Source organism: Salmo trutta, chromosome 10, assembly GCF_901001165.1.
Source record: "Salmo trutta chromosome 10, fSalTru1.1, whole genome shotgun sequence".
Classification (NCBI taxonomy): domain Eukaryota; kingdom Metazoa; phylum Chordata; class Actinopteri; order Salmoniformes; family Salmonidae; genus Salmo; species Salmo trutta.
The window spans coordinates 14,186,066-14,213,152 of record NC_042966.1 but is presented as its reverse complement, the minus strand read 5'-3'; the positions used below and the strand labels follow the sequence as shown (position 1 = coordinate 14,213,152).

Genomic DNA, 27,087 nt, shown 5'->3' with positions numbered 1-27,087 from the left:
TGACAGTCCATCATTACTTTAAGACATGGCCAGTCAATACGGAAAAAAATCACTTTGAAAGTTTGTTCAAGTGCGGTCGCAATAACCATCAAGCGCTATCGTGAAACTGGCTTTCATGAGGACCACCACAGTTACCAGCCTCAGAAATAAGTTCAAGTAACAGACACATCACAACATCAACTGTTTAGAGACAGCGTGAATCAGGCCTACATGGTTGAATTGCTGCAAAGAAACCACTACTAAATGACACCAATAAGAAGAAGAGACTTGCTTGGGCCAAGAAACACGAACAATGGACATTAGACCGGTGGAAATCTGTCCTTTGGTCTGATGAGTCCAAATGTGAGATTTTTGATTCCAACCAACGTGTCTTTGTGAGACGCAGAGTAGGTGAACGGATGATCTCTGCATGTGTGGTTCCCACCATGAAGCATGGAGGAGGAGGTGTGATGGTGCTTTGCTGGTGACACTGTCAGTCATTTATTGAGAATTCAAGGCACACTTAACCAGCATGACTACCACAGCATTCTGCAACGATATACCATCCCAACTGGTTTGCGCTTAGTGGGACTATCAGTTGTTTTTCAACATGACAATGACCCAGCACACCTCCAGCCTATGTAAGGGCTATTTGACCAAGAAGGAGAGTGATGGAGTGCTGCATCAGATGACCTGTTCTCCACAATCACCCAACTTTAACCCAATTGAGATGGTTTGGGATGAGTTGGACCGCAGAGTGAAGAAAAAGCAGCCAACAAGTGCTCAGAATATGTGGGAACTCCTTCAAGACTGTTGGAAAAGCATTGCAGGTGAAGCTGGTTGAGAGAATGCCAAGAGTGTGCAAAGTTGTCATCAAGGCAAAGGGTGGCTACTTTGAAGAATCTCAAATATAAAATACATTTTGATTTGTTTAAATCTTTTTTGGGTTATTAAACGATTCCATAATATGTGTTATTTCATCATTTAGATGTATGTCTTCACTATTATTATACAATGTAGAAAATAGTACAAATAAAGTAAAACCCTTGAATGAGTAGGCGTGTCTAAACTTTTGACTGCTACTGTATTCTTGAGTCAAACGTTATGGTTAATACCGTGATTTAATATTACTAAAAATAATCATATTGACTTGAGAGTATATAATGTGGTGCTTTAGTTAAGTGAGCAGTGAGCCTGTGTCTGGCTGAGAGCACCGTGATCGTGTTGTCCCTGGTCAAAGGGCTCCTCTCTCTGCAGGCAGGGAGGCAGAGAGAGAGAGAGATAGGGCTGGTTAAAGTTTAACCCTGCAGGCTCATAAAGCAGCTGGGGGACAGTGAACCTTTGGAGTTTGATATGATGACAGAATCACCCCAGTGACACGTTGCTAAATTCCCCAGAATGAAGGACTGAGTCTTCCGGGTGTTGATCTCTGGAATTGCTCAGGTAAGCTTAGCTCCCTAACTCTTCCTTGTTGTGTGTCTGCTGCTTTGGAGTCTTGTATAAAAAAAAAAAATCAAAAGCTCCCCTTGGAGATCTGCTCTCTTAGCACTGAGGATGTTTTTCATGTGACAGATCTAACTGTTCACCTGTGGTCAAATGTTGTGTTGGGTGACTCGTATGGTTCTGAGGACACGGTCAAGGTAAGAAAGCAGAGGGAGAGGGAGGCACGGTTAGATGGTTTCATGTCGATGTTTGGAAACAACTTTGATTCAACCAGTGGGGTGTCATTTTCTGTTAATCGTGTTGATATTGAAGGTGTCACAGGCGTGACATGCCTGGCGGGGAAAAGCCATGTTTGAAATAGTCATTTTAATTTGGTCGTTTATACTTTTGTAGCCGGTCTATCATTTTTATTTGTCAATTGTTGATCCTATGACAGTAAGGGCATAGTATTCACAGTAGGGTGCTTACAGTTTCATATAAGACAAACTGATTAACAGTAGCTCTTTCAAATGAAATGTGATCCTATTAAATACGCCTACCACTACCTACCACATACATACCGTAAGGTATGGTATGTAGGCCAGATGCCAATGAACATATGGAACCTTAGTCATAGCTCCATTTTAACTTTGAAGTCCAGTGGAAAAAATACACAATAACCCAGTATACATTAAAGGGCCTTTTCTCAAAAGGAAAGATAATTCATAAAACGTGTGACTAATGACTCCGAAAGGGATATAAGTCTGAACTATTTGATATAATGTGTATTATGAATCTTTTCGGACTAATGTTTCCAGCAGCAACAGCGGCCATCCCAGTGGCCTTCAGCTCAGTGTGTATTTAGCTTCAGTCAACAAAGCTCCTAAAAGCAGGTACTGATCACTGCCAGATAAGCCTCCGTCTAGTTATCTTGTTTACGCAAACGGTAACCAGGCTATCGTGAAGAGAGCCCCAGACGGAGTGAGAGTAAGAGAGAGAGAGAGAGAGTGTAATGGAGTTCTGTAGTATTATGTCCACTCAGGGCCTACCCTCATAACAGCGCCTTCTCTCCGAGCCACCCAGAACAGAAAGAGAACCTAAAGACCGTTTTCCTCCCCAGGTGTTTACCTAGGCTTGAAGTGGCACCCGCGTAACCCAATACCTCATATTTGACAGTAGAGATTCATTGAGGGTGTTTCTTGGTCAGGGAATAGAAGAGTGATGTTGCCATGGCTGGCTGCCTACGCTAATGTTCTGCTCGTGAATGATTAGGCAATAACTCATCTCTCTAGACACAGGCCTGGAGAGTATCATAATGGCAGCTAATACTGAATTCACAGATGAAAATACATGACCTGGGTCCCAGTATTGTTACTGACGACACTGTGAACAAACAATCTGAAATGAGAGAGTGAAACCATATCACCTCTGGCTTGACTGTCGTGAAGGATGGTGCTCGACCCGAGAGCAGGTCTACTCCAGTATTTCATATTTTGCCTGGTGTCTTGACATTTACAACAAAGCCTTCCAGGCAGCCTTTGAGGAGAGTGATGAGGAGAGAACTGTGAAAACAAAGCCATCTGTGGGCTTGTGTGTGTTGGCAGAATTCACTTTCTTAAAGGAGAGATTGGTTTGACTGTATTTGGAAACATTTCAAGGTGAAAAAGACAGTGTGTGCATGATATCATCATTTCCGTCATGATTGGCACTTGAGAACGTTTGAAGATCGTTTGAGTGGCCGTCACCCCTCACGTACCCTTTGACCCCTTCTGAGTGGAGCCTTCTCGTCACTAGCAGGCCTCTCTTTGATCAATATGTGTAGAAAGAAACAGAGACAGGCCTCTCAATCAGGATGGAAATGATTGCAACACTCAGAGTTGCCTGTTTACTGTATCTTCCTGATGATTTAATCAACCTCTTACCAACAAAAGGGGATTATCTTGAAGTAGCCTATAGTGTGCTAGTGTTGGGCATCTTGTGTCTTGTGATTGGCCATTGAAAATCAAAAGGCTTGATTATGGGACCCTTATTCAAAGCTGTTGCATAAATGCTTCATGTATGTCTTATGTGACAGTACATGAGTTTGAGAGAGTGGGGTGGAATAGGTTGAGACAAAAGGGGCCTCAGTGGTGGTCTGCTGTTCCTGTGGTTGGCTGAGTTTCGTTAATATTTACATAGCTGTCCTTGACAGGGAACTGAATGAAATAGGCTTCTCTCTACATGTCGTCATAACATGGAGCAATGGCATTAGTGCATAACAACTGAGTACATGTCGGAGGTGCTATTCAGCCAAAATCATATCTGATCATTCTGTAAAGGTAATCATTCTGTAAAGGTAATCATTCTGTAAAGGCAATCATTCTGTAAAGGCTAAAGTGTACTTATGAGCAAATGTATCTCACAATACAGAGCACAATTGTCTTGCTATATGTGTGATACATTACTGAAGGTCTGAACCAGTTCAAGAGTTTATGCCTAAAAAGTGAAAATAGTCACAAAAGAAGGCTTAGGCATGGTAACAGTGTGATTTGGTGACCTGTTGAGCTCCAGTTCAGTCAGGTTATTGTATGGGTTGTTCAGCGATGTCACTGATGTGTTCTGAATTGTGATTGAATTTCAGTGAGCACCCCTAATTTTGCTGATTTATTGCTGACAATCGCTCTCAATGGAATCTAATCAAAAATCCGGGGATGGACTGACGGGCACGCAGAAAGAGGTGTCGCTGCGTGCGCTCATTCAGCGCACAGGATATCAATTATTGCAGGTAGGAACCAGACCCCAATCATTTAGGGCTTTCACCCAGTATGTGACCAATGCACAGTGTTGGATCCTATCATTTGGCCCCCCGCACAAAAGTCATCCTTCTTTATGGAGTTTGTGTGTAATGCGAGGAAGTGGGGCTCTGATAAAATCCAACGCCTATCCATCAGTTTCAAACCTATTTTCGCTTGGCCTCGGTCATGACAAGTGATAATGGGGCACCACCCTGTGGTGGAAGAGACAAACGACTGGATCCCTTTGGCCGTTATCGCTGCAGTCTGGCCCCTGGCAATTTCACTTGATTGGTGATTCTACAGATCATACTTTATTGCTATGTGGATTGTCTGGGTAATTTGTGCACAACTACAAGATCATACCAAATGAAGATATCAGGGAGATTTCTATATGAATGCTCTAATCTCGCATTCGGAATGAAACCTGCATTACAAAAGGGCTTTGAAGTGGTAGGAAATCCTTACAAACCCTGTGCTACTGGTTACTCATTCCAGTTGTGTCCACAGGAGAATGGTCAGAGGAGGTACGGCGGGCCCCCTCCAGGCTGGGAAGGCCCTCCCCCAGAGAGGGGCAGTGAGATCTTTGTGGGGAAGCTACCCAGGGACCTCTTCGAGGATGAGCTGGTCCCCCTCTGTGAGAAAGTAAGAGATGTTTGCCGACTTAAAACGGTTGCCAAAGTGTAACCTGTTGTATGTCCTTGTTTTCAAAGTAAATCCCCTTTCTATTCACAGTTTGGGAAGATCTATGAGGTCCGGATGATGATGGACTTCAACGGCAATAATAGAGGATATGCATTTGTTACCTTCACCACCAAAAATGAAGCTAAGACCGCCATGAAACAGCTCAATAATTATGAAATCAGGTAAGCAATCACATGACACAAGGAAATGAAATGGAGAAAAAGCCCCGTGGAGCCTAATGGTCAGCTACCAGAAACATATGCCTGAGTCATGGAATACTCATCGTAGGACTACGAACACTCTCTCCATCAGCATACAGCAACGATATCGGATTTCGTTGTGTACATTGTTGACAAACTAAATCAATCTTCCCATTCAATTCAATCTGTTTTACTCTCCAGGAACGGAAGACTCCTAGGAGTGTGTGCCAGTGTGGACAACTGCCGTCTGTTTGTGGGGGGTATCCCCAAATCCAAGAAGAGAGAGGAGATCCTGATGGAGATGAAGAAAGTGACAGATGGGGTGTTGGAGGTGATTGTTTACCCCAGTGCTGCGGACAAGACCAAGAACAGGGGCTTCGCCTTTGTGGAGTACGACAGTCACCGCGCTGCAGCCATGGCCAGGAGGAAACTACTGCCAGGTACTGGACCCTTATTTTATACTATTAACAGTCATAGTACTGAGAATCACAGTCAGTCTAAAAACAGCATCATTGTAACATAATCCTATGGAAGGATATAGTATATCATATTGGATCATGATGACTTTGAGACTTTTGACTATGAAAACCAATTTGGGTCTTTGGGACTTTGGGTGGGCTGATTGGCTGAAATGTTGAACTTCCTGATCTTCTTCCCCAGGGAGGATCCAGCTGTGGGGACACGCCATCGCCGTGGACTGGGCGGAGCCTGAGGTGGAAGTGGACGAGGACACCATGGCAACGGTGAAGATTCTCTATGTGAGGAACTTGATGCTGGCCACTACAGAAGAGACCATCGAGAAGGAGTTCAACAGTATCAAACCAGGCAGGTTCAGTTACAGTACAGCCGGAGAGTGTGTCACGTTTGGGTTCAACAACGAGTTCCTGTACGTGACTGTGTGTTGTAATGGGGTTGATAAGCGGATGCATGTTAACGATCCACAGGTGCTGTGGAGAGAGTGAAGAAGATCAGAGACTACGCCTTTGTCCATTTCACCCAGAGGGAGGACGCGATAAGCGCCATGGACGCAGTGAATGGAAAGGTATAATCTCAAACACTTTCTCTCTCACGGGCCTCTCTCTCGCACCGATCTATCCCAGGATATGCAATGTTATGACGACACGTGCTTTTATCTAAAGTGACTCCCAGTTAACCATACACGCAATATCAATACATTCAACTCATGTGGGAATCAAACTCACATCAGAATCAGGCTCCAGCCACTCAGCCACCAGAACCAAGCAATATCACACAACAATGCACGATCCAGCCACACAACCATCCTCTACACTGAACTGTTCCTAAATGTCAACTCCTTCCCTAGCTGGTGGATGGCTCTCCCGTGGAGGTGACCCTGGCCAAGCCGGTGGATAAGGACAACTATGTGCGCTACACCCGGGGTACAGGTGGCCGAGGTGGGGCCCTGCTCCAGGGGGAGTACACCTACACACTGGGCCAGGTGTATGATCCCTCAGCAGCCTACCTGGGTGCCCCAGTGTTCTACGCCCCACAGGCATATGCTGCTATTCCTAATCAGTTCCGCTTCCCCAGTGCCAAGGGGCATGTGGGTGGCCGTGGCCTGGTGCGCACGCCTTCGGTTCGAGGTGGGTACCCTCTCTCTGCTTCCTCTCCACAGACAATCAGTGAGACACAAATATATATGGTCATTTATCTACCAATCTTTGTCTTTGAGCACCTGACTTGATCAATGGTATATGCTATAATCACTTGAGAGATCCAAATCCAACCAGCCTCGATGGGTAGATTCCAACATCAGCACTTCACTGAAAGATTAAACTGAAATGACTTTGGTCTAAATTGCAATGAATGGTTTTAATCACAGCATGTTCTAAAATACTTCAATCAAATGTTAAACAAGGCTGGAGCCAAATATACATTTTGCAATGATACAGTATATTTTCTTTAATTTATGTCTATGTTTGATCTCCTAATAGAGATAAGTTGCCCATTTTCATGCATTTAGCACTATGCTGTACTGCTTTATTTATAGTAGTAAGAGATTTGAATGTCTGATAGTCATTCAAAATGTGCTCTCCATGGCTGCATATTACAGTCTAGTATGACAAGTGCGATCATTCAATTAAGTTGGATTTGGGGGGAATTGAACATGTTGAAAATGGAATCATAGAAATTAATGACGACCCTAAATTTATTTTGAAATAACGCCACAGCTTTAAGCGGTGAAAATGAGAATCGCTGTACTGTGCCGGCCTGGATGACACCATAATCAGTGTTTACATCGTCTTGATGGCCCCCAGGTGATTTCTGGTGATTTTGATTGGATTTAATGCCTTCTTGCATTCCTAGAAATTTACATGAATGTACCTGTAGGGGCAGCGGGGGTGCGCGGAATGGGTGGTCGCGGATACCTTGCCTACGCAGGTGTAGGTCGAGGCTGTGCCACCTACCAACTAAAGACAGACAAGCACCCCGACGACAAGCTCTTTGACCTGCTGCCGGGCATGGAGCTCACGCCCATGAACCCTGTGTCTATGAAGCCTCCCGGTATCAAACATGCGCCACAGGTACAAACCTCCCGGACGAGGCAATGCATGAGAACTGCATGATGAGGAACAACAAACACACACACACACACACACCCACACACTTTCATATTAGCCCTAAATAAGGCATTCAGAATTCTGAATGTTGCAGAAAAACTATGTCATATCATTGATTGATCTATGGATATGTATTGATTCGTATACCATCTTCCAGATCTTGGAGGATGTGTGTCAGAAGAACAACTGGGGGCAGCCAGTTTACCAGCTTCACTCTGCCATCGGACTTGATCAAAGGCAACTGTTCCTCTACAAAGTCACCATTCCGGCTCTGGCCACCCAATACCCTAATGTGTAAGAAACACAGCCATACTTTGGAGTCTACTGTACACATCAGTTATGTTTTCAGTAGTGGTTTCCTATATCGAAGGACCCCTTTGGATAACATAACCTTTTAAAGAAGTTCACTTTTTTTTAACCAAATCTGTGTTTTGGATGTAAATGGCATGTTACAGAAGTGCCCAAACACTTTCTTTGCAATTCCACTTGGTTTTGAGAAACGTAATCCACCAGCAATAAAACTCTTCATGCTCGTTAAGAAGTTGCAAGGGCACAGATAAAACATGAACAAAGACCCCAAAAACACCCAAACACTGTCATTTTAGAAACGGCAACGCTCTCAGTATAGCGATGCAGGTCTTGAGATGCCGTACACATGAAATGGTGTCAATCCCAACTTTATCCGCAACGTTATATTCCATGTCAGACATGTGGTGCGTGCGACTCGAGCGACACTTCTTCCGTGTAGCTCGCGCATGCGCACACAGAAAGGTAGGCTCTAGTTCCTGGGTGGGCAACTCCAGTCCTCCAGGGCCTGATTGGTGTCACACTTTTTCTCCATCCCTATCAAACACAGCTGATTAATCAGATTGCATTCTAAACTGAAGATCATGATTAGGTGATTATTGGAGTCAGGTGTGTTAGCTGGAGCTGGGGCAAAACTGTTGACACCAAATCAGGTCCTCGAAGGACTGGAATTGCCCACCCCTGCTATAGCTCGAGTCACACGACATGGAATATAACGTTGTGGATAAAGTTGGTAACGACACAACCGCTGAATAAGCATGAGGAAGTCTATCGCTAGTGGGGTCGATTTCTAAAGCCAAGTGAAATCGCAAAGAGAGCAAGTGTCTGGGCTCTTCTATTACATACATACAACATCAACTTCTTTAACCTTCTCTCCCTTCTTTCCTCCAGGCATCCGTTCACCCCAGCCAAGCTGTGTACAGCTGTGGATGAGGCCAAAGTTCATGCTGCGGAGCATGCCCTGCAGACCCTGGGGCTGCAGACAGAGGGCGCTGAGGCCTCCTCTGCAGCAGTAGCTGCATTCCCAGGTATGTTGTAATTTATTTAACCTTTATTTAACAAGCCAAGTCAGTTAAGAACAAATTCTTATTTACAATGACGGCGTAGGAACAGTGGGATAACTGCCTTGTTCAGGGGCAGAACGACCAATTTTTACCTTGGCAGCTCGGGGATTCCATCTAGCAACCTTTCGGTTACAGGCCCAACACTCTAACCACCAGGCTACCTGCCTCCCCCAAAGGTCAATAAGACTAACCATCATCCAACCCTCTCTCTAGAGTAGGTCGCTAGCCTAGAACCACATAATGGTATAAACTACAAATACTAACCAAACCAAAAGGCTATCCGGCCTTCGCCGTGGAAACGGTTATGGAGTGTTCTAAGTTCTAGTGCCATCCTGGAACCTCATTATTGACATATTCTGGCAAGTGCTAGCTTGTGATAGGTTCTAGAAAAAAAAACGTATCATACAGACACGATAACAGCAAGATATGAGATTAAACAACTTAAATGTACGTCATTTCTCCTGATCTCCAGGTTACACAATAGCGAACACCTCAGCCTCAGTAGCTGCCTCCCAGCTCAAACAGGCTGTCACCCTGGGCCAGGACCTGACAGCATACGCTACCTACGAGGGCTATCCGACCTTCGCCGTGGCAACCCGTGGAGACGGTTATGGAGTGTTCTAAATTCTAGGGCCATCCTGGAACCTCATCTCAGTCACCAGCATTCTTTCTTAGTTTATACATTCTCAGTCTGTGTAAAACTTATGAAGTATACATTATGTCAATTTCATTTGATTGTGTTGATCTATTTAGTGGTAGAGGACCACAATTAGATGTTGTCGAGTTAGCAAATTGTCAGAAGTAGATTGTTTATGATGTATTTTATCATTATTTTGACGGCCAATTATTTCTTTCCCAAATCATCTTTTTTTAATGACACAGCTGCTGGTTCATAGCGACGGACTAGTGACTTCCTTTGACCCAATAGAGGTTGTAGTGTCCCTTTCAAGTTTGTTCAATTGTCCCTAAAAGTCTTTATATTTCCTCATAAATCATTGATAGAAGTAGAGTTTGCAAATGTCAGGGATACCATTTCTGCCAGTTTCAATGGTGACCTTTACTTTCTACCTAAATCTGCTGCAGGTGCATTTTGACGTTGTTGCACAGTTGTACATTGTTAGACTGAAAACACTGGCGTAGTTCAGTCACTTTTGATGGTGAGATGTGTGGAAAAAGGGATTTCTTTCCTGCTATTTGTGTCTCAGTATTTACAAATGCATACACAGAATGTGTTTCCCTCTCTTTTCCGATGTTATAGTGTGCAGAAAATGAAAACCATCCACAAAGCTGTGAAGCTGAACTGCCTATTTTAATATTTTAAGGTTTTGTTGTCTATGGAAGTCTGTGCAAATGTGTCTGTTTTAGCTATGGGATATTTATTGTCAAAATGTCTGATTTGACATTGGAGTGTTAGCTATGGACAATTATCTTGAACAGAGATCGATGTCATTCTGTTTTGCTTATTTCCCTTATTACCTTACACCCGACCTAGGCATGTGAACATGGACATTGGAAGTATTAACACACTTATCAGGGCACGAAACGACACTGATAAATATGATAATGCCTAAGCAGTGACAGTATTAAAGTGTGTATAGCACTTAGAACGTATTTTTATACCAGAAATCCAACACTATTTGTATAGTTATATTGTTTTTGGATACTTCAAATTCTCTGTGCCTCAATAATTTATCTGAAATCCCATGAAAGCAAACGATAAAGGGTTGAAATAAATACAAATCTGAAATTTAAGGAGAAATGGGTACATTTTTGTGAAACTACATGTGGTACTGCTTGGGTAATTAGAACGTGTCATGAACTGCAATTGCCCATGATGAATAAATCAATTGCATTTTGAGAACTGCTTCCTTCACTTTACTACAACTCTTTCTACATATAACTAAGAAATGTGTCACAATACTTCAAATCATTTAATTCTATAAAAGAATTAGGACTGCACATAATTACATACTAAAAACATGTGAATCAACTGATCATAAACAAATGATCTTAACTTCCATGGGAGATGAAATATAGACTAGCACTGAAGCTGCTCTCATTCAAAACCACACGTATTTACCCTTCACACCTTGTTGAATGTAGTCCCCATTCGGCATATGGGCTTCTTGCACGTCAACCCAAAGGCCGGTTTTGTTTTGTGAAGCATGGGTCTTGTTTAATGCTTTAGTACTGTACGTGCATTGTATTACATTGAAATGGAGAACATACAATCTTTATCATATCAGGGCCACTAGAAGTGTACACTATCGTCTGCCTTATTTCCACTGCTGGTCTTGTCGTATTCAAATGATCAGTGGTTAGTAATTCTACGTTATTTTGGAGACTCTGAAGACATCCGACACACCCTCATACGCCAAGATCACAGTCTCTAGGAATCCCTTCCGCTGTTTGTAGTGTCCAAAGTGTCGGATCCTGTAGGAGCCAGCCTGGGCTGACAGAGGGATGTGCCACTCAATGGTAGCATTGCTCTCCGCTCCATTCTTCACCCAGTGAAACCTATTAGCGAAAGGAGACAAGAGGAGAGGAGACAAGAGGAAAGGAGAGAAGAGAAGACAAGAGAAGAGAGAGAAGAGAAAACAAGAACACAAGGGACATGAGGGGTCAGTGTCACCCTCCATTAGAACCCTCCCTCCCACCTTCACCCCTGATGTCGTCCGGATGATGTTGATTGAGCTGATCAAAGAGACTGTGACCTTGTTACTGTCACACAGATATATCAGGCTTTAGACTCATCATGACCACACCATGGAGAGGTCAGTGGACCAATGCTGACCCCATTGAACGGGGGTTGAATCTAACCCTAATTGGGCTATACCACCTCTAAAGACCACCCCCAAGCAATCATCCTGCCCAACCTACCAATGCTCCTCTCAAAAATACCTGTTATGCTTGCAATTAACGTCGCAGCCGAACTCTGCCAATGAACGACCTACTCAGCCATCAATAATCTCAGTCAATTCAAATACACTGTCTACATCCTTATGATTTCTTTAGACGCATCTTGTGCGTCATTGTGAACCTGGATTTGAGCCTGTGTTTAAAGGGACACTGCGAGATTACCCAGAGTCAGATGAACTGGTAGATACCATTTTTATGTCTCCGAGTGCAGTATGAAGGAAGTTAGTGGTAGTTTCGCGAGACAACTAAGCCAACGCTAACTAGCATTAGCACAATGACTGGAAGTCTACAGGTACAGTAGCAATGCCAGCGTACCAGTAGACTTCCAGTCGTTGCGCTAACGCTAGTTAGCATTGGCTCGGAAACTACCACTAACTTCCTTCATACTGCACAAGTTCATCTGACTGGGTAAGTAGAATAATGGCTTAAAATGCCAGAATCTTACAATATCCCTTTTATAGCAGCCTGTGTGTTAAGCTGTGGTGATAACCAGATACAAGGTGCTGATCAGCACAACATTATCAACGAGTGGTCCTTGAAAGATAAGGCCCGATGTGAATAATGCCCAATAAGCATTCTGTGCTCATCAGATAAAATAATCAAACCGAAGAGAGTTTTCCAGGTGCCGCTAGTTATTACAGCGGCCATTAAAATGATATCAAGCTCTAACAAAATGGATTGGGTCTGATAGAGTGTTTATGAAATAAGGAATTTGAATGAACAGTGCTCTACCTTGTCTCCCAAGATGCATCTGTGTGAACGACGTCCCAGTACGCTGTGCTGTTATGATACTTTTCCACAGTGACAAAGGTCTTGTCCCTCTGAAATGACATGGTATCAGTGATGTGCTACATACTATACAACCAAGGTATCTAAAAGAAGCATAATACCGTCAATGATACTAGTTAAGTGTAAGATTGCGGCCTCACCATGTCTCCTGAGTGTCTTGGATTCCCTGCAACAAATGTGACAGAAGCAACATCCCCCTACAGGAATACATTAACATCCCTTGAACTGCATTCATATGCTGAGGAGATTCAGTATTGATGTTGTAAACAAGTAAAAAAAAAACATTAGCTCATAGCATTTTGACCAAGTCAGACTTACGACCGTGTACTCTGGGTCCACTTGCTCTAAAACCTCTCCAAACGTGGTGTTGATTGGCTTTTTGTCTACAGCCGCAGCAGGAAGCAAGCTGAACAGCTGACTGTCCTTGAAGAAAGGGGGCTCAGGACCCTTGGGCAGCTCCTGCTCTTTACCCTGTGAGCATAGGAGAAGTTGAAATACAGTCAGCTGGAAAAGGACATTCACTGTAACAGGAGCCGGTACAGTATGTACAGTATGTGGTCCTCACCTCTGCAATGGCCTTGGCCAGACCCCTAAACTTCTGAATGTATGCAGAAAGTGTATGAGGCCCGTAGATGGTGGAAGCTCCTTCATAACGCTGGATCTGTAGAAAACAAATCTCATCAGTGACTATGGGCCCTTTTGTGATCAGATCAGATCAGGAGCAGTGATTTGATACCACTCGAAATCGCTTGTTCTCTCGTACCTGGTACTCCTCATAGGTGGTGATGTAATGAGTGTAGATGTTGCACAGGCCAGCGACGACCACCTCTGCATTACTGAATGTTCCCTGGGCCTCCAATTCCTGATCAACAAGCACATACACAAGCATCATGTCATTCACAACGATGGGGCTGAAGTGGAGTAGGTCGAGAGCTTCAAGTTCCTCGGTGTCCACATCACTTAGGATTTAACATGGTCCAAACACACCAACACAATTGTGAAGAGGGTACGACAACGCCTCTCCGCCTCAGGAGGCTGAAAAGATTTGGCAAGGGCCCTCCGATCTTTAAGACCTCTATACCAGGCGGTGTCAGAGTATGGCCCTAAAAATTGTCAAAGACTCCAGCCATCCAAGTCATAGACTGTTCTGTCTGCTACTGCATGGCAAGCAGTACCAACAGGACTCTGAACAGCTTCTACCCCCAAGCCATAAGACTGTTAAATAGTAAGTTAAATAGTTGATCAAATAGATACTCTGACTATCTACATTGATCCTTTTGCACTAACTTTTTGGACTCATCAGTGTCACATACACTGCTGCTACTGTTTACCAGTGGAGGCTACTCAGAGGAGCAAGGGGAGGACCATCCCCCTCAGTGATTTAATTCAAATTAAAATGATTAAAAACATTTTAAAAAGTTATCCTTTTCAGATAAAACTATAGTAAATATATTCACGTCACCAAATAATTGATTATAACACACTGTTTTGCAGTAGTATACAGTAGCCTCAACAGCACTCTGTAGCCAGGGTGTAGCCAGAGGACAGCTAGCTTCCGTCCTCCTCTGGGTACATTGGCTTCAATACAAAACCTAGGAGACACATTGTTCTCACCCCATTCCATAGACTTACACAGTAATTATGACAACTTCCAGAGGACGTCCTCCAACCTATCAGAGCTCTTGCAGCATGAACTGACATGTTGACCACCCAATCAAAGTATCACAAAATGAATCTAGTACAGAAAGCATAAGCTACAGCCAGTAGCTGTAGCTAAAATCTGAAATGAATCATTCTCTCTACTATTATTCTGACATTTGAAGTCGGAAGTTTACATACACCTTAGCCAAGTACATTTAAACTCAGTTTTTCACAATTCTTGACATTTAATCAGAGTAAAAATTCCCTGTATTAGGTCAGTTAGGATCACCACTTTCTTTTAAGAATGTGAAATGTCAGAATAATTGTAGGGAATGATTTATTTCAGCTTTTATTTCTTTCATCACATTCCCAGGGGGTCAGAAGTTTACATACACTCAATTAGTATTTGGTAGCATTGCCTTTAAATTGTTTAACTTGGGTCAAACATTTCGGGTAGCCTTCCACAAGCTTCCCACAATAAGTTGGGTGAATTTTGGCCCATTACTCCTGACAGAGCTGGTGTAACTGAGTCAGGTTGTAGGCCTCCTTGCTCGCACACTCTTTTTCAGTTCTGCCCACATATTTTCTATAGGATTGAGGACAGGGCTTTGTGATGGCCACTCCAATACCTTGACTTTGTTGTCCTTAAGCCATTTTGCCACAACTTTGGAAGTATGCTTGGGGTCATTGTCCATTTGGAAGACCCATTTGTGACCAAGCTTTAACTTCCTGACTGATGTCTTGAGATGTTGCTTCAATATATCCATATAATTTTGTTTCTCATGAAGCCATCTTTGTGAAGTGCACCAGTCCCTCCTGCAGCAAAGCTGCCCCACAACATGATGCTGCCAACCCCGTGCTTCACGGTTGGGATGGTGTTTTTCAGCTTGCAAGAGTCCCCCTTTTTCCTCCAAACATTTTTCTGACCAAACTGTTCTATTTTTGTTTCATCAGACAGAGGACATTTCTCCAAAAAGTACGATCTTTGTCCCCATGTGCAGCTGCAAACCATAGTCTGGCTATATAGGACTCGATATAGGACTCGTTTTACTGTGGATATAGATACTTTTGTTATTGTTTCCTCCAGCATCTTCACAAGGTCCTTTGCTGTTGTACTGGGCTTGATTTGCACTTTTCGCACCAAAGTACGTTCATCTCTAGGAGACAGAACGCGTCTACTTCCTGAGCGGTATGACGGCTGCGTGGTCCCATGGTGTTTATACTTGCATACTATTGTTTGTACAGATGAACGTGGTACCTTCAGGCATTTAGAAATTGCTCCCAAGGATGAACCAGACTTGTAGAGGTCTCCAATTTTTTTTCTGAGGTCTTGGCTGATTTCTTTTGATTTTCCCATGATGTCAAGCAAAGAGGCACTGAGTTTGAAGGTAGGCCTTGAAATACATCCACAGGTACACCTCCAATTGACTCAAATGATGTCAATTAGCCTATCAGAAGCTTCTAAAGCCATGACATAATTTTCTGGAATTTTCCAAGCTGTTTAAAGGCACAGTCAACTTAGTGTATGTAAACTTCTGACCCACTGGAATTGTGATACAGTGAATTATAAGTGAAATAATCTGTAAACAATTGTTGGAAAAAGTATGTGTGTCATGCATAAAGTAGATGTCCTAACCGACTTGCCAAAAGTATAGTTTGTTAACCAGAAAATTGTGGAGTGGTTGAAAAACGATGTTTTAATGACTCCAACCTAAGTGTATGTAAACTTCCAACTTCAACTTTGTGTTGCAAACTTTCATTCATATGCTAGGTTGTAGAAACCTCATAATTGGGTAAAGGGAAAATTAGAGTATCATGTAGTAGCCTAAACCTATCGATGTTACATTGAGCTGGGTGAATGGAATATGAATGACAGTCATCCAATATGCTGCATTAGAAGAAAAAAAATATTGGCCTCCCAAATCTTGAACGGCACCGTCCACCCATGGTGTTTACTATCCATTCTTTTATTCCTAGTTACAGTGCATTCTGAACGTATTTAGACCCCTTGACTTCTTCCACTTTGTTACTTATTCTAAAATTGATTAAATTTCCCAACCCCTCATCAATCTACACAAAATACCCCATAATGGCAAAGCAAAAAAATGAAATATAACATTTACATAAGTATTCAGACCCTTTACTCAGTACTTTGTTGAAGCACCTTTGGAAGCAATTACAGCCTTGAGTCTTTTTGGGATGATGCTACAAGCTTGGCGCACTTGTATTTGGAAAGTTTCTCCCATGCTTTTCTGCAGATCTTCTCAAGCTCTGTCAGGTTGGATGGGGAGTGTCGCTGCACAGCTATTTCCAGGTCTCTCCAGAGATGTTCAATCGGGTTCAAGTCCGGGGTCTGGCTGGGCCACTCAAGGACATTCAGAGACTTGTCCCGAAGCCACTCCTGCGTTGTCTTGGCTGTGTGCTTAGGGTCGTTATCCTGTTAGAAGGTGAACCGTCACCCCAGTCTGAAGTCCTGAGCGCTCTGGAGCAGGTTTCATCAAGGATCTCTCTGTACTTTCCTCCCTCGATCCTGACTAGTCTCCAAGTCCCTGCCGCTAAAAAACATCCCCACAGCATGATGCTGCCACCACCATGCTTCACTGTAGGGATGGTGCCAGGTTTCCCCCAGACGTGACACTTGACATTCAGGCCAAAGAGTTCAATCTTGGTTTCTTCAGACTAGAGAATTTTTTTTGGCTAACTCCAAGTGGGCTGTCATGTGCCTTTTCCTGAGGAGTGGCTTCCGTCTGGCCACTCTACCATAAAAGCCTGATTGGTGGAGTGCTGCAGAGATGGTAGTCCTTCTGGAGGTTATCCCATCTCCACAGAGGAACTCTGGAGCTCTGTCAGAGTGAGCATCGGGTTCTTGGTTACCTCCCTGACCAAGGCCCTTCTCCCCCGATTGCTCAGTTTTTCCGGGCGGCCAGCTCTAGGAAGAGGCTTGGTGGTTCCAAACTTCTTCCATTTAAGAAGGATGGAGTCCAATATGTCCTTGGGGACCTTCAATGCTGCAGAAATTTTTTGGTACCCTTCCCCAGATCTGTGCCTTGACACAATCCTGTCTCGGAGCTCTACAGACAATTCCTTTGACTTCCTGGCTTGGTTTTTGCTCTTATATGCACTGTCAACTGTGGGACCTTATATAAAGACAGGTGTGTGCCTTTCCAATCATTTGAATTCACTACAGGTGGACTCCAATCAAGTTGTAGAAACATTTCAAGGATGATCAATGGAAACAGGATGCATCTGAGCTCAATTTTGAGTCTCATAGCTAAGGATCTGAATACTTATGTAAATAAGGTATTTCTGTTTTTATTTTTAATGCATTTTCAAAAACCTGTTATCCCTTTGTCAGTGTGTAGACTGATGAAGGAAAAAAACATTTAATACATTTTAGAATAAGGCTGTAACGTAAAAAAAATGTGGAAAAAGTCAAGGGGTCTGAATACCTTCCCGAATGCACTGTATATGTACACATCCACCTCAATTACCCCGTACCCCTGCACATGGACCCGGTACTGGTACCGCTTGTATAGCCACGTTATTGTCACTCAGTGTGTATCTATTATTACATGTTTTACTTTTCTATTATTTCTCTATTTTCTTTCTCTCTGCATTGTTGGGGAGTCCAAACCTATTGTATACGAAGCATGTGATTTGATAAAATGTGATTTGTATGACATACATTCAAATTTAAAACATAAAGAATGCTAACAGTATATTTGCCTTAATAAGTGGGTGTGCGTGCATGTGGTGTGCATGTGCGTGTGTGCCTACATTTGTATGTGTGTGATATTTGATTCTCACCTGCTTGACTGCCTCTCTTATTCTCCTTCCTGACATCGTGCTGCAAAACATGGGTAAACAGAACACAATCAATGTCTTTTAACATGTCAGCTAAACAAACACTGCGGACTGTCTGTTTTGCGTTGTGTGTTCTCTATAAAGGTTGATTTGCATTGTTCTTTCAATGTGCGCCTGAATGCGTGACCAGCAACCACAGAGTCACAACCTGTTCCATCTCAAGTCCAACTCTAACTCATTGTTCCTTAATCACATTTTCCATGACAGCATTGTGAGGAAAATCTAATTAGGGTCTATTAGGGTAAAAAAAAAAAAAAAAAAAAAACAACAACTACAGACTGTAGTGGAAACTCACGTCATTTCTCCAGGGATAGCCACAATGGCCACAGGTCCTATGGTGATCATCTGAACGTCCACAATGCTTGGGTGCCAGGGGAGGGGCCAGGTCATCTAAGGCAGAGAACGACACTGTTACAGTCACATCTCACCGATGGTGACATCATGTGCAGTAACACTGACACACAGCTCTGGCTATGGAAACACAATTTCCCTAAGTAACGCCACAGTTCAAGCCCATGGAAAGTCTCTGGCCGCACTTGGAGCGCAATGGAAAAAGGCAGAAAGAGAACAGTGCCCACCTCTCCAGTGCTAAAGAGAATAGGTTTGGGTCGGTGGCAGTCCTGTGTCTCATTGGAGGGAGCTCCAAGCAGCGCATCTCTAATTCCGTCCCAAAATGGGTCACCTTCAACAGCTCCTGGATACATACAGCATGTACATTTCAGAACAATTCAGTACATCGAGGAGTGATTATCTACGTGACAATTATCTTAATATAGCACAGTAATATACATTGAGTGTTCAAAACATTAGGAAGACCTTCCAAATATTGAGTTGCACCTCAATAACGTCGGGGCATGGACTCTACAAGGTGTCGAAAGCATTCCACAGGGATGCTGCGCCCATGTTGACTCCAATGCTTCCCACAGTCGTGTCAAGTTGGCTGGATGGCCTTTGGGTGGTGGACCATTCTTGATACACACGGGAAACTGTTGAGCGTGAAAAACCCAGTAGTGTTGCAGTTCTTGACACTCAAACTGCTCTTAAATACCAATACCAAATGCCAATACCAAATACCAATCTACACTGATTGAAGTGGACATCAATAAAGGATCATAGCATTTACCTGGATTTACCTATGTTTACCTATGTCATGGAAAGAGTATGTGTTACTAATGTTTTGTACACTCAGTGTATAATGGACAATAAAAAGCAGAGAAAGGTTTCTAACCTTGTGTGAAATTGAGGTCGCCTCCTCCGTCTGTAGTCCCTGCGGCGAAGCTGTGGCCCAGGGCTGGTTTACAGGTTCTGCCCTGATTGTGAGAGACAAGCGTCAGAATCCCAAAATTCAATACATACTGTATCAAAATGAACTGGGTCAAACTTCTGCGGTTATAATAATTATAATAATAATGAGGTGGGTGCTTATATTTGTCCTATTCCATACATGTACAAGTGTGTATTAATACGCATGTGTGAATTGAACATGTGTTTTTTTTGCACATCCCAACTCTTCCTCAGTCACCCTCAGACAGTGAAGTCACAGCCAGTGTCTGCCATAATCAACGGCGACCCTGGAGCAATTAGGATTAAGTGTCTTGCTCAAGGGCACATCGGCAGATTTTTCAGTTGTATCACACTGCAGTCGACATCAGGGAATTATATTATCCTTAATACTTCCAGCATTATCTCTGATGTTGATAAAGCAAGGCACCATAAAAGTCAATAACTAGAACATACTCTTGGTGTTTCAAGATAAAGAGTGAGGCAGAGGTGAGAAGTTGAATCGAGGGCATTCTTTGTTACTTGTGACACACTTTTTGGTTTGGCTCCCCGTGTGCTCTTACAGGTCCAGAGGTTAGGTTTAGAGTTAAGGTTAGGGTTTCTCACTGTGTGTGTAGAGTTTAGCTGGACGGTCACGTCAGTCATATTCACCCACTGATGGGCTGCATGGAGGGGCCCACGAACCTCCTGTCTGGCTTTACCATACAGATCCTTTAGGGGGCAGACAACAATAAAACAGGCATTTACAGTTTAGTCATTTAGCAGACACTCTTATCCAGAGCTACTTACAGGGACAATTAGCATCAAGTGCCTTGCTCAAGGGCACATCGACAGATGTTTCGCCTAGTCTGCTCGGGGATTCGAACCAGCAACCTTTAGGTTACTGGCCAACGATCTTGACCCTTAGGTTACCTAGATATGGATCATCAACTCAACTAATCTCTTGATGGAGAAGACAAACATCTATCCACGTAATTGGTTTCTCAGCGAGGCAAAGTTGTTTCACAGATCATGGACTTAAAAATGGGCATATGACTCATAGTGACCGGTAAGATGTCTTACCTTTGCCCTTTTGAAAATGTTCTCTCCTATGATCTTGGTGTTGTTGAACATGTCAGATCCTGCCGGACCCAGCGCTACACACATTTTTAGCTGGAAAACATCACACAAGAGGTGGTGTACACAGGTTGGAGCGGTAGTGTTTTTTTGCTATGGATTCTATGCGAACATAAACTTTGAATTTGCACAGAGCGTAAACATGCTGATGCTGTTCAGTAAACGTCTGCTACAGTATTCCATGGAGTACTTCTACTGTTCTGTGTCTGCCGTACACACCCCTCCGATGGGACAGGAGCTGTTGAGGTAATCACAGGGGAGTCCAGTGTTGGCACAGAATGGCCCTCTGATGTTTGGGCTGGCGTCTCCCAGGTTAGAAGAGGCAAAGGCTGCCACAAACGGCCCCTGGAACAAGACACAGTGTCACACATACAAATGGAGTAAGGAGTCCTTCACATACAGTACCAGTCAAAAGTTTGGACACACCTACTCATTCAAGGTTTTTTTTATACATTTTTTACTATTTTCTACATTGTATAATAATAGTGAAGACATCAAAACTAGGAAATAATCATATATGGAATCATGTAGTAACCAAAAAAGTGTTAAACAAATCAAAATATATTTGTAATTTTTCAAAGTAGCCACCCTTTTCCTTGATGACAGCTTTGCACACTCTTGACATTCTCTCAATCAGCTTCACCTGGAATGCTTTTCCAACAGTCTTGAAGGAGTTTCCACATATGCTGAGCACTTGTTGGCTGCTTTTCCTTTCACTCTGCGGTCCAACTCATCCCAAATCATCTCAATTGGGTTGAGGTCAGGTGATTGTGGAGGCCAGGTCATCTGATGCAGCACTCCATCACTCTCTGTCTTGGTCAAATAACCCTTACACAGCCTGGAAGTGTGTTGGGTCAATTTCCTGTTGCATCCCCACATCGTCACACCTTCTCCTCCATGCTTCACGGTGGAAACCACACATGCGGAGATCTTCCGTTCACCTACTCTGCGTCTCACAACGACACGGCGGTTGGAACCAAAATTCTCCAATTTGGACTCCAGACCAAAGGACAAATTTCCACCGGTCTAATGTCCATTGCTCGTGTTTCTTGGCCCAAGCAAGTCTCTTCTTCGTATTGGTGTCCTTTAGTAGTGGTTTATTTGCAGCAATTCGACCATAAAGGCCTGATTCACGCAGTCTCCTCTGAACAGTTAATGTTGAGATGTGTCTGTTACTTGAACTATGTGAAGCATTTATTTGGGCTACATTTTCTGGTAAGGCTGGTAACTCTTATGAACTTATCCTCTGCAGCAGAGGTAACTTTGGCTTTTCCTTTCCTGTGGTGGTCCTCATGAGAGCCAGTTTCATCATAGCGTTTGATGGATTTTGCGACTGCACTTGAAGAAACTTTCAAAGTTCTTGAAATTTTCTGGATTGACTGACTTTCATTCGTCTTGAAGTAATGATGGACTGTCATTTCTCTTTGCTTATTTGAGCTGTTTTTGCCATAATATCGACTTAGTCTTTTACCAAATAGGGCTATCTTCTGTATACCACCCCTACTTTGTCAAAATACAACTGATTGGTTCAAACGCATTAAGGAAAGAAATTCCACAAATTAACAAGACACACCTGTTAATTGAAATGCATTCTAGGTGACTACCTCATGAAGCTGGTTGAAAGACTGCCAAGAATGTGCAAAGCTGTCATCAAGGCAAAGGGTGGCTACTTTGAAGAATTTAAAATCTAAAATATATTTTGATTTGTTTAACACTTTTTTGGTTACTACATGATTCCATAATATTTGTTATTTCATAGTGTTGATGTCTTCACTATTATTTTACCATGTAGAAAATAGTAAAAATGAATAAGTAGGTGTGTCCAAACGTTTTCCTGGTACTCTATATATTCCATATTTTACACAATGTGATATACGTAATATATTTCATATACATATTTATTTTGTTTTCATGTCCCATGAATGTAAGTTTCCAACATCACTTTATTAATCAATAATTGAAATGTTCCCAGCTCTAATGAACTCATACCCCAATTTAGCTTATCAAAGCCAAGTTTTGCATATGTAAGCAGTCTGAAAGTGTTGATTTTGTTAAAGTAAGAAAGAAATCAAAGCTCAGCTCTCGAGTGATTGTGGAGAGTTAGGTTTAATCAACTTGCATAACGGAGAACTGCATGAACATGATTTAATTACAGAAGTTAAGTTTATTACACATTTAGCCCAAAAGTGCAGAAAAATAACATTTAGATTGGCTCTATTTATTTGTTCCACACAGGATCTCAACAGACTCGAGTCACTATCCCAACACACACATTCAATCATTCTGTAGTTGCAATGGGGAAACAGCCAACAGCCACCACGTCTCTATTATACTAAATATGAAAATGTTGATTGGACAAGGATAATGAAACCTCACCTCTCCGGGCAAGAAGCCAATGTTTTTCTCCTGCTCCAGTAGGTAAGAAGCATAGCCCATGTTATCACTGCTGACCATCTGATTGGTGTAGTTCATACTGACAGCATGGACAGCGAACCAGCTGAAAGTGACAGTGCCATATGTCATCGGGTCTGATAAATGTGAACCAACAGGTCAGAGGTCCTCAAAGACATCTCACTGCCATTCTCATAAGTCATTATAGCCAGATTTTGACACCAACAGGCCACATCATACAGTTTGTATAATGTACATAAGAGGTGGAAACGTGTTTCTTTTTACCTGAGCATGCCCATACCATCTCCATCCAGGTCTGTGAACTTCAGAAGTGTGACCTGCTTGTCTGTGTTGGATTTATACCTGTAAAAGGTTGTATGATTGAGAGTCTACAATACAAACCAATTTCTGAAACATTCATTAATATGAACAAGCCTGGTCTACAAGCTATATCCTGTATTTATACTTTGTGAGCTACAGTATAAAAAAATGGTACAAACATACTTGTTCCTCTCCTCTGCAGGGTTGTTGAGGTAGGAGTGAGGACTTCTGTTTAGGTTGCTCTCCTCCAGCTCTCCTTTGCTCATGTAGATTCTCCCAGGTTTTATATTCCTGTGTGCTATATCAATGCTCTAAGTGGACACACAAGGTTTTATTGTCAAACCGCAAACTCCCACAGCATTTTCACTAGTTCATCCATTTTATTGTATTAGATACCATATATAGCGAAGTAATGCAACTCAAGTACTGTAATGCATAAAACGTGATCAATATAGTCAACTTGAGGCAGTAAAATATATGGATTTATATATTGCAGTCAGGAGTGACATAGGGACAGGCACCTTGACAATTCCATTGACGATGGCTTTGATGGAGGGTTTGATGTAACCTTTACTAGTGATCATGAAGAGGGTGTATTGGAAGTACCCACCCAGACCAGAGTGTGTGTGGGTGCCGCTCAGAATCACATTGTCCTGTCTGTACAGGTTACCATATTTCACCTCAAGTTCCTTCAGCACCTAAAACACATTGCATTGGATGAGACAACACTGACTACTAATTCAAACGTATGCATTTTTTGAGTGTGTTTTATAGTGCATTTGCATTCTCCATTTCCGTCAGCCTCCTCCTTGATTCCGAAAGCTGACAGAGTTTAACGTGTGTGTGTGTGGTTCGGTATACTGTAGCTCACCTCCAGCCGTAACCTCTGAGAGACCATGCCGATGTCAGCTGTCACAAACACCACCCTCTTGCTCCCATTATCCACAATAAAGGCCCTGCTGAAGAGGCGTGTGTGGATACCCGCAGCAGTCTGCTCCACGTTCGCATAGCCCATCTGGAATGAAGATATAACATTAACTTCCCTGGTTTATGGCATTGTAAGTGCAAACTGTAAACAACTGAAAATGAGGACTCCTTATCACAGATCTCATCTCATTGTCTCATCATAAATGCTATCACAGATTCTTATCAGGTATTTCTCAATGTGGGTGGGTCAATCTCAGCCACATCTCCATGACAATGATTTGTGAGCATACAAGAGACGCCACTAGTGTAAAGCAAGAAGCATGCTTGACTTTTTGTGAAATAGTCAAGAAAATACAAAAAGAAATAAAAAACTTCAGTTTCGGAGTCCTGAAGGACCGCTGCCACTCACCAGGGGGACATCCCCAGGGGGTCCTGTGCAGTCTGCTCTGCCCACCCCTATGAGGTATGGGTTCTCATGTGGTCCTGCAGTAGGACTTACTGTAGGCTCTGGTTCCTCTGTAGTCAAAAAACATTACACATCAGTTGTTCATACCATCAAAAATAAACACATGTTTCTGAATTAGACTTTTCGAAATAAAAGGAATAAAGATTTCATTTTTGGCAGTCATGTGGTCAAGGAACGTTTACTCGTATTGGTAAATAAACAACATGATAAACCCCTGCTATCTCGCACTAAAACAACAAACTGCCCACATGAGCAAAAGCAGACAAGCGGACTTGAACTCTTACGCAATCGGTCTTCCCAGTGGACGGCCATGACCGAGATGAGCCCCACAGATACTGCGGTCATGACCACAAACAGGACCATGAGGGTGACTTCGAGGGTGCTCAGGCCACAGCACACCGTTTTCCCCCGAACCATGGCCCAACGCTAAGCATAACAGACATGGTGGTAAGAATGTTAACAGAGGCACTTCTTAGAAATGTGAGAAGTGCTTCGTGAACGAAAGTCACTCAGCTTAAAGCTTGACAGAAGCACACTAATGATACGCTTGTCTTAGAAAATGATAGCAAATAGAAGAAAGAAACGGTTATTGAAAAACGTAATAAAACCTGTTAACGCTGCATCATTTCATTCCGTTTTTTGCATGGATTTATTTTGTAACTGGACAGAAAAGTGGAAACTGTCTAAGTTGACAATATTCCCCAAGCAATCACAACTGTTGAAGCTCCAATTCTTTCTAACATTGAATGACATTCCAAGAGAACAACAGTCAATAGCAGAATGTTTTCTAGTTCACTGCAGAATGACACGTCATAGCACACCACGAGAGCATACGGGTGTTTGTCATGGAGTAGAACATGCCATTACCCATACATAAGAATCCCATTTCAAAGTAGCAAAGCAACATGGGAAAAGCATGTCATACTCACATATTGTTTACACGCTCCTTGGGCGACGGATCAATTTCTTCAGGAGAAAAAGACAACACAAATGGAATTGTCTCTAATAGACCGACAAGGTTATAGTGTACAGTCCTGGAACAAAGGTAATATGACTTGACTGATCTTTTTTTACAGCCTGTATTGAAAACAACCCAACGGTACAATAAATTAAATCTCAGCCTTGACCAAGGATGGCTTTGTTACATAACTATTACATATCACTTAGAAGTATTTTTCATTCCAAAGGTCATAGATGCATATGGTTGATTACAGAGTGAAAAGATATTATACACGTGACCAAACTGAGCAGAGAAAGATCACTTCTTCAGTACATAAATACAACAATCACAGATTAAGTGTGCTAAATATGATTTATTTCCTATCGGATACATTTTTCCCCATGGTTACACCACAATCAGCTCTTCTCATTGGGTGGTTAACAGGACAGTTCTGAGGTATACATTTAATTTGAGGAGAGGGGCATTTGGGTCAGTCTTCATCAGTAAGCAGAGTCATTGTCATGACCCCTCAATAAAACCTCACTGTGTTAATCTCTCTCTCCATCACACTGACCTACAATTTGGTCAAAGGACAGCACACACAATGCAGCTATTTGGCATAATAGGCAAGAAGTTACATGACATAGAGAGTCTAATATTCCCCTAACAGAGAAAAACATGAGCAATAATCAATGTAATAAATAAATCAATAGAAAATAAGAAATGAGTCAGGATTTCTTTTTTCAAACACGATTGCCTTGGAAAGACACTGACCGGATTCAAAGAATTGCATGATCCTTTACATTCAGAAACAAGGAGAAAATGTAATGGAGTCATAATTGTTCAAGTGTGTGTGTGCTATATCGGTGATCAGCATCAGGATCATTCAAGCATCGTCCTATCTGTTCCAGTCTAAATACTGATGTATAACTTTAAAACGGTCATTTAATTCAACATGAATACATTAGTTGTCAAATGTCAGTGTGCAGCGGGTAGGACGGAGTCAGGTGCAGGACACATAACTCAGTAAAATACGTACTTTACTCGAAAAGAAACAACAATGATTTCCACGCAGGGAAAAACACACCAGCTCACAGAAGTCTTGAACACTAAACAAAGAACAAACACGCACAAAACCATGTGGGAACCAGAGGGTTAAATAGGGAATAAATTACAACGTAATGGGAACCAGGTGTGTACAATCAAGACAGAACAACATAGAAAAATAAACGTAGATCGGTGACGGCTAGAAAGCCGGTGACGTCGAACGCCGAACGCCGCCCGAACAAGGAGAGGAGCCGACTTCAGCGGAAGTCGTGACATTAGTGAGGACACTGCTACACTTACTATACAATCATAACAAGAAAGGCACTGAGGAACACTGTTACTAATTCTTATCTCCTTTTCACTCTCTTTTGTCTCCC

The 27,087-nt window shown here is 42.6% G+C and overlaps 2 protein-coding genes across 7 annotated transcripts; one reads left to right on the top strand and one right to left on the bottom strand.

Annotated features, from left to right (window-relative positions):
* The first annotated feature begins 1,315 nt into the window (after positions 1-1,315).
* On the top strand, positions 1,316-10,866 carry a1cf (apobec1 complementation factor). Of its 5 annotated transcripts, none has more exons than XM_029764530.1 (12): positions 1,316-1,422; positions 4,022-4,165; positions 4,683-4,817; positions 4,908-5,038; positions 5,258-5,496; positions 5,717-5,881; positions 6,001-6,098; positions 6,381-6,660; positions 7,385-7,602; positions 7,796-7,932; positions 8,836-8,972; positions 9,481-9,632. In XM_029764530.1, exons 2-12 carry the CDS (start codon positions 4,067-4,069, stop codon positions 9,630-9,632), a joined length of 1,791 nt encoding a protein of 596 aa, XP_029620390.1. In that variant the 5' UTR covers positions 1,316-1,422; positions 4,022-4,066. The 5 variants fall into 5 exon arrangements, with proteins under 5 accessions (XP_029620390.1, XP_029620395.1, XP_029620391.1 ...); XM_029764531.1 differs by lacking the exon at positions 1,316-1,422 and adding an exon at positions 1,442-1,619; XM_029764535.1 differs by lacking the exon at positions 4,022-4,165 and having other exon boundaries at positions 1,326-1,422; positions 9,481-10,866.
* Positions 10,867-10,922: 56 nt separating this feature from the next.
* On the bottom strand, positions 10,923-26,715 carry asah2 (N-acylsphingosine amidohydrolase 2). Of its 2 annotated transcripts, none has more exons than XM_029764528.1 (21): positions 25,653-26,715; positions 25,008-25,149; positions 24,667-24,773; positions 24,202-24,345; positions 23,852-24,028; positions 23,514-23,641; positions 23,295-23,372; positions 22,995-23,115; positions 20,838-20,963; positions 20,565-20,654; positions 20,109-20,213; positions 19,450-19,531; positions 18,800-18,915; positions 18,517-18,611; positions 18,165-18,204; positions 13,480-13,578; positions 13,282-13,377; positions 13,035-13,187; positions 12,857-12,913; positions 12,660-12,748; positions 10,923-11,525 (listed from the first exon to the last, which is right to left on the bottom strand). In XM_029764528.1, the coding sequence occupies exons 2-21, from the start codon at positions 25,138-25,140 to the stop codon at positions 11,336-11,338; spliced, it is 2,226 nt and encodes a 741-aa protein (XP_029620388.1). In that variant the 5' UTR covers positions 25,141-25,149; positions 25,653-26,715; the 3' UTR covers positions 10,923-11,335. The 2 variants fall into 2 exon arrangements, with proteins under 2 accessions (XP_029620388.1, XP_029620389.1); XM_029764529.1 differs by lacking the exon at positions 25,653-26,715 and adding an exon at positions 25,332-25,606.
* Between the last annotated feature and the right edge of the window lie 372 nt (positions 26,716-27,087).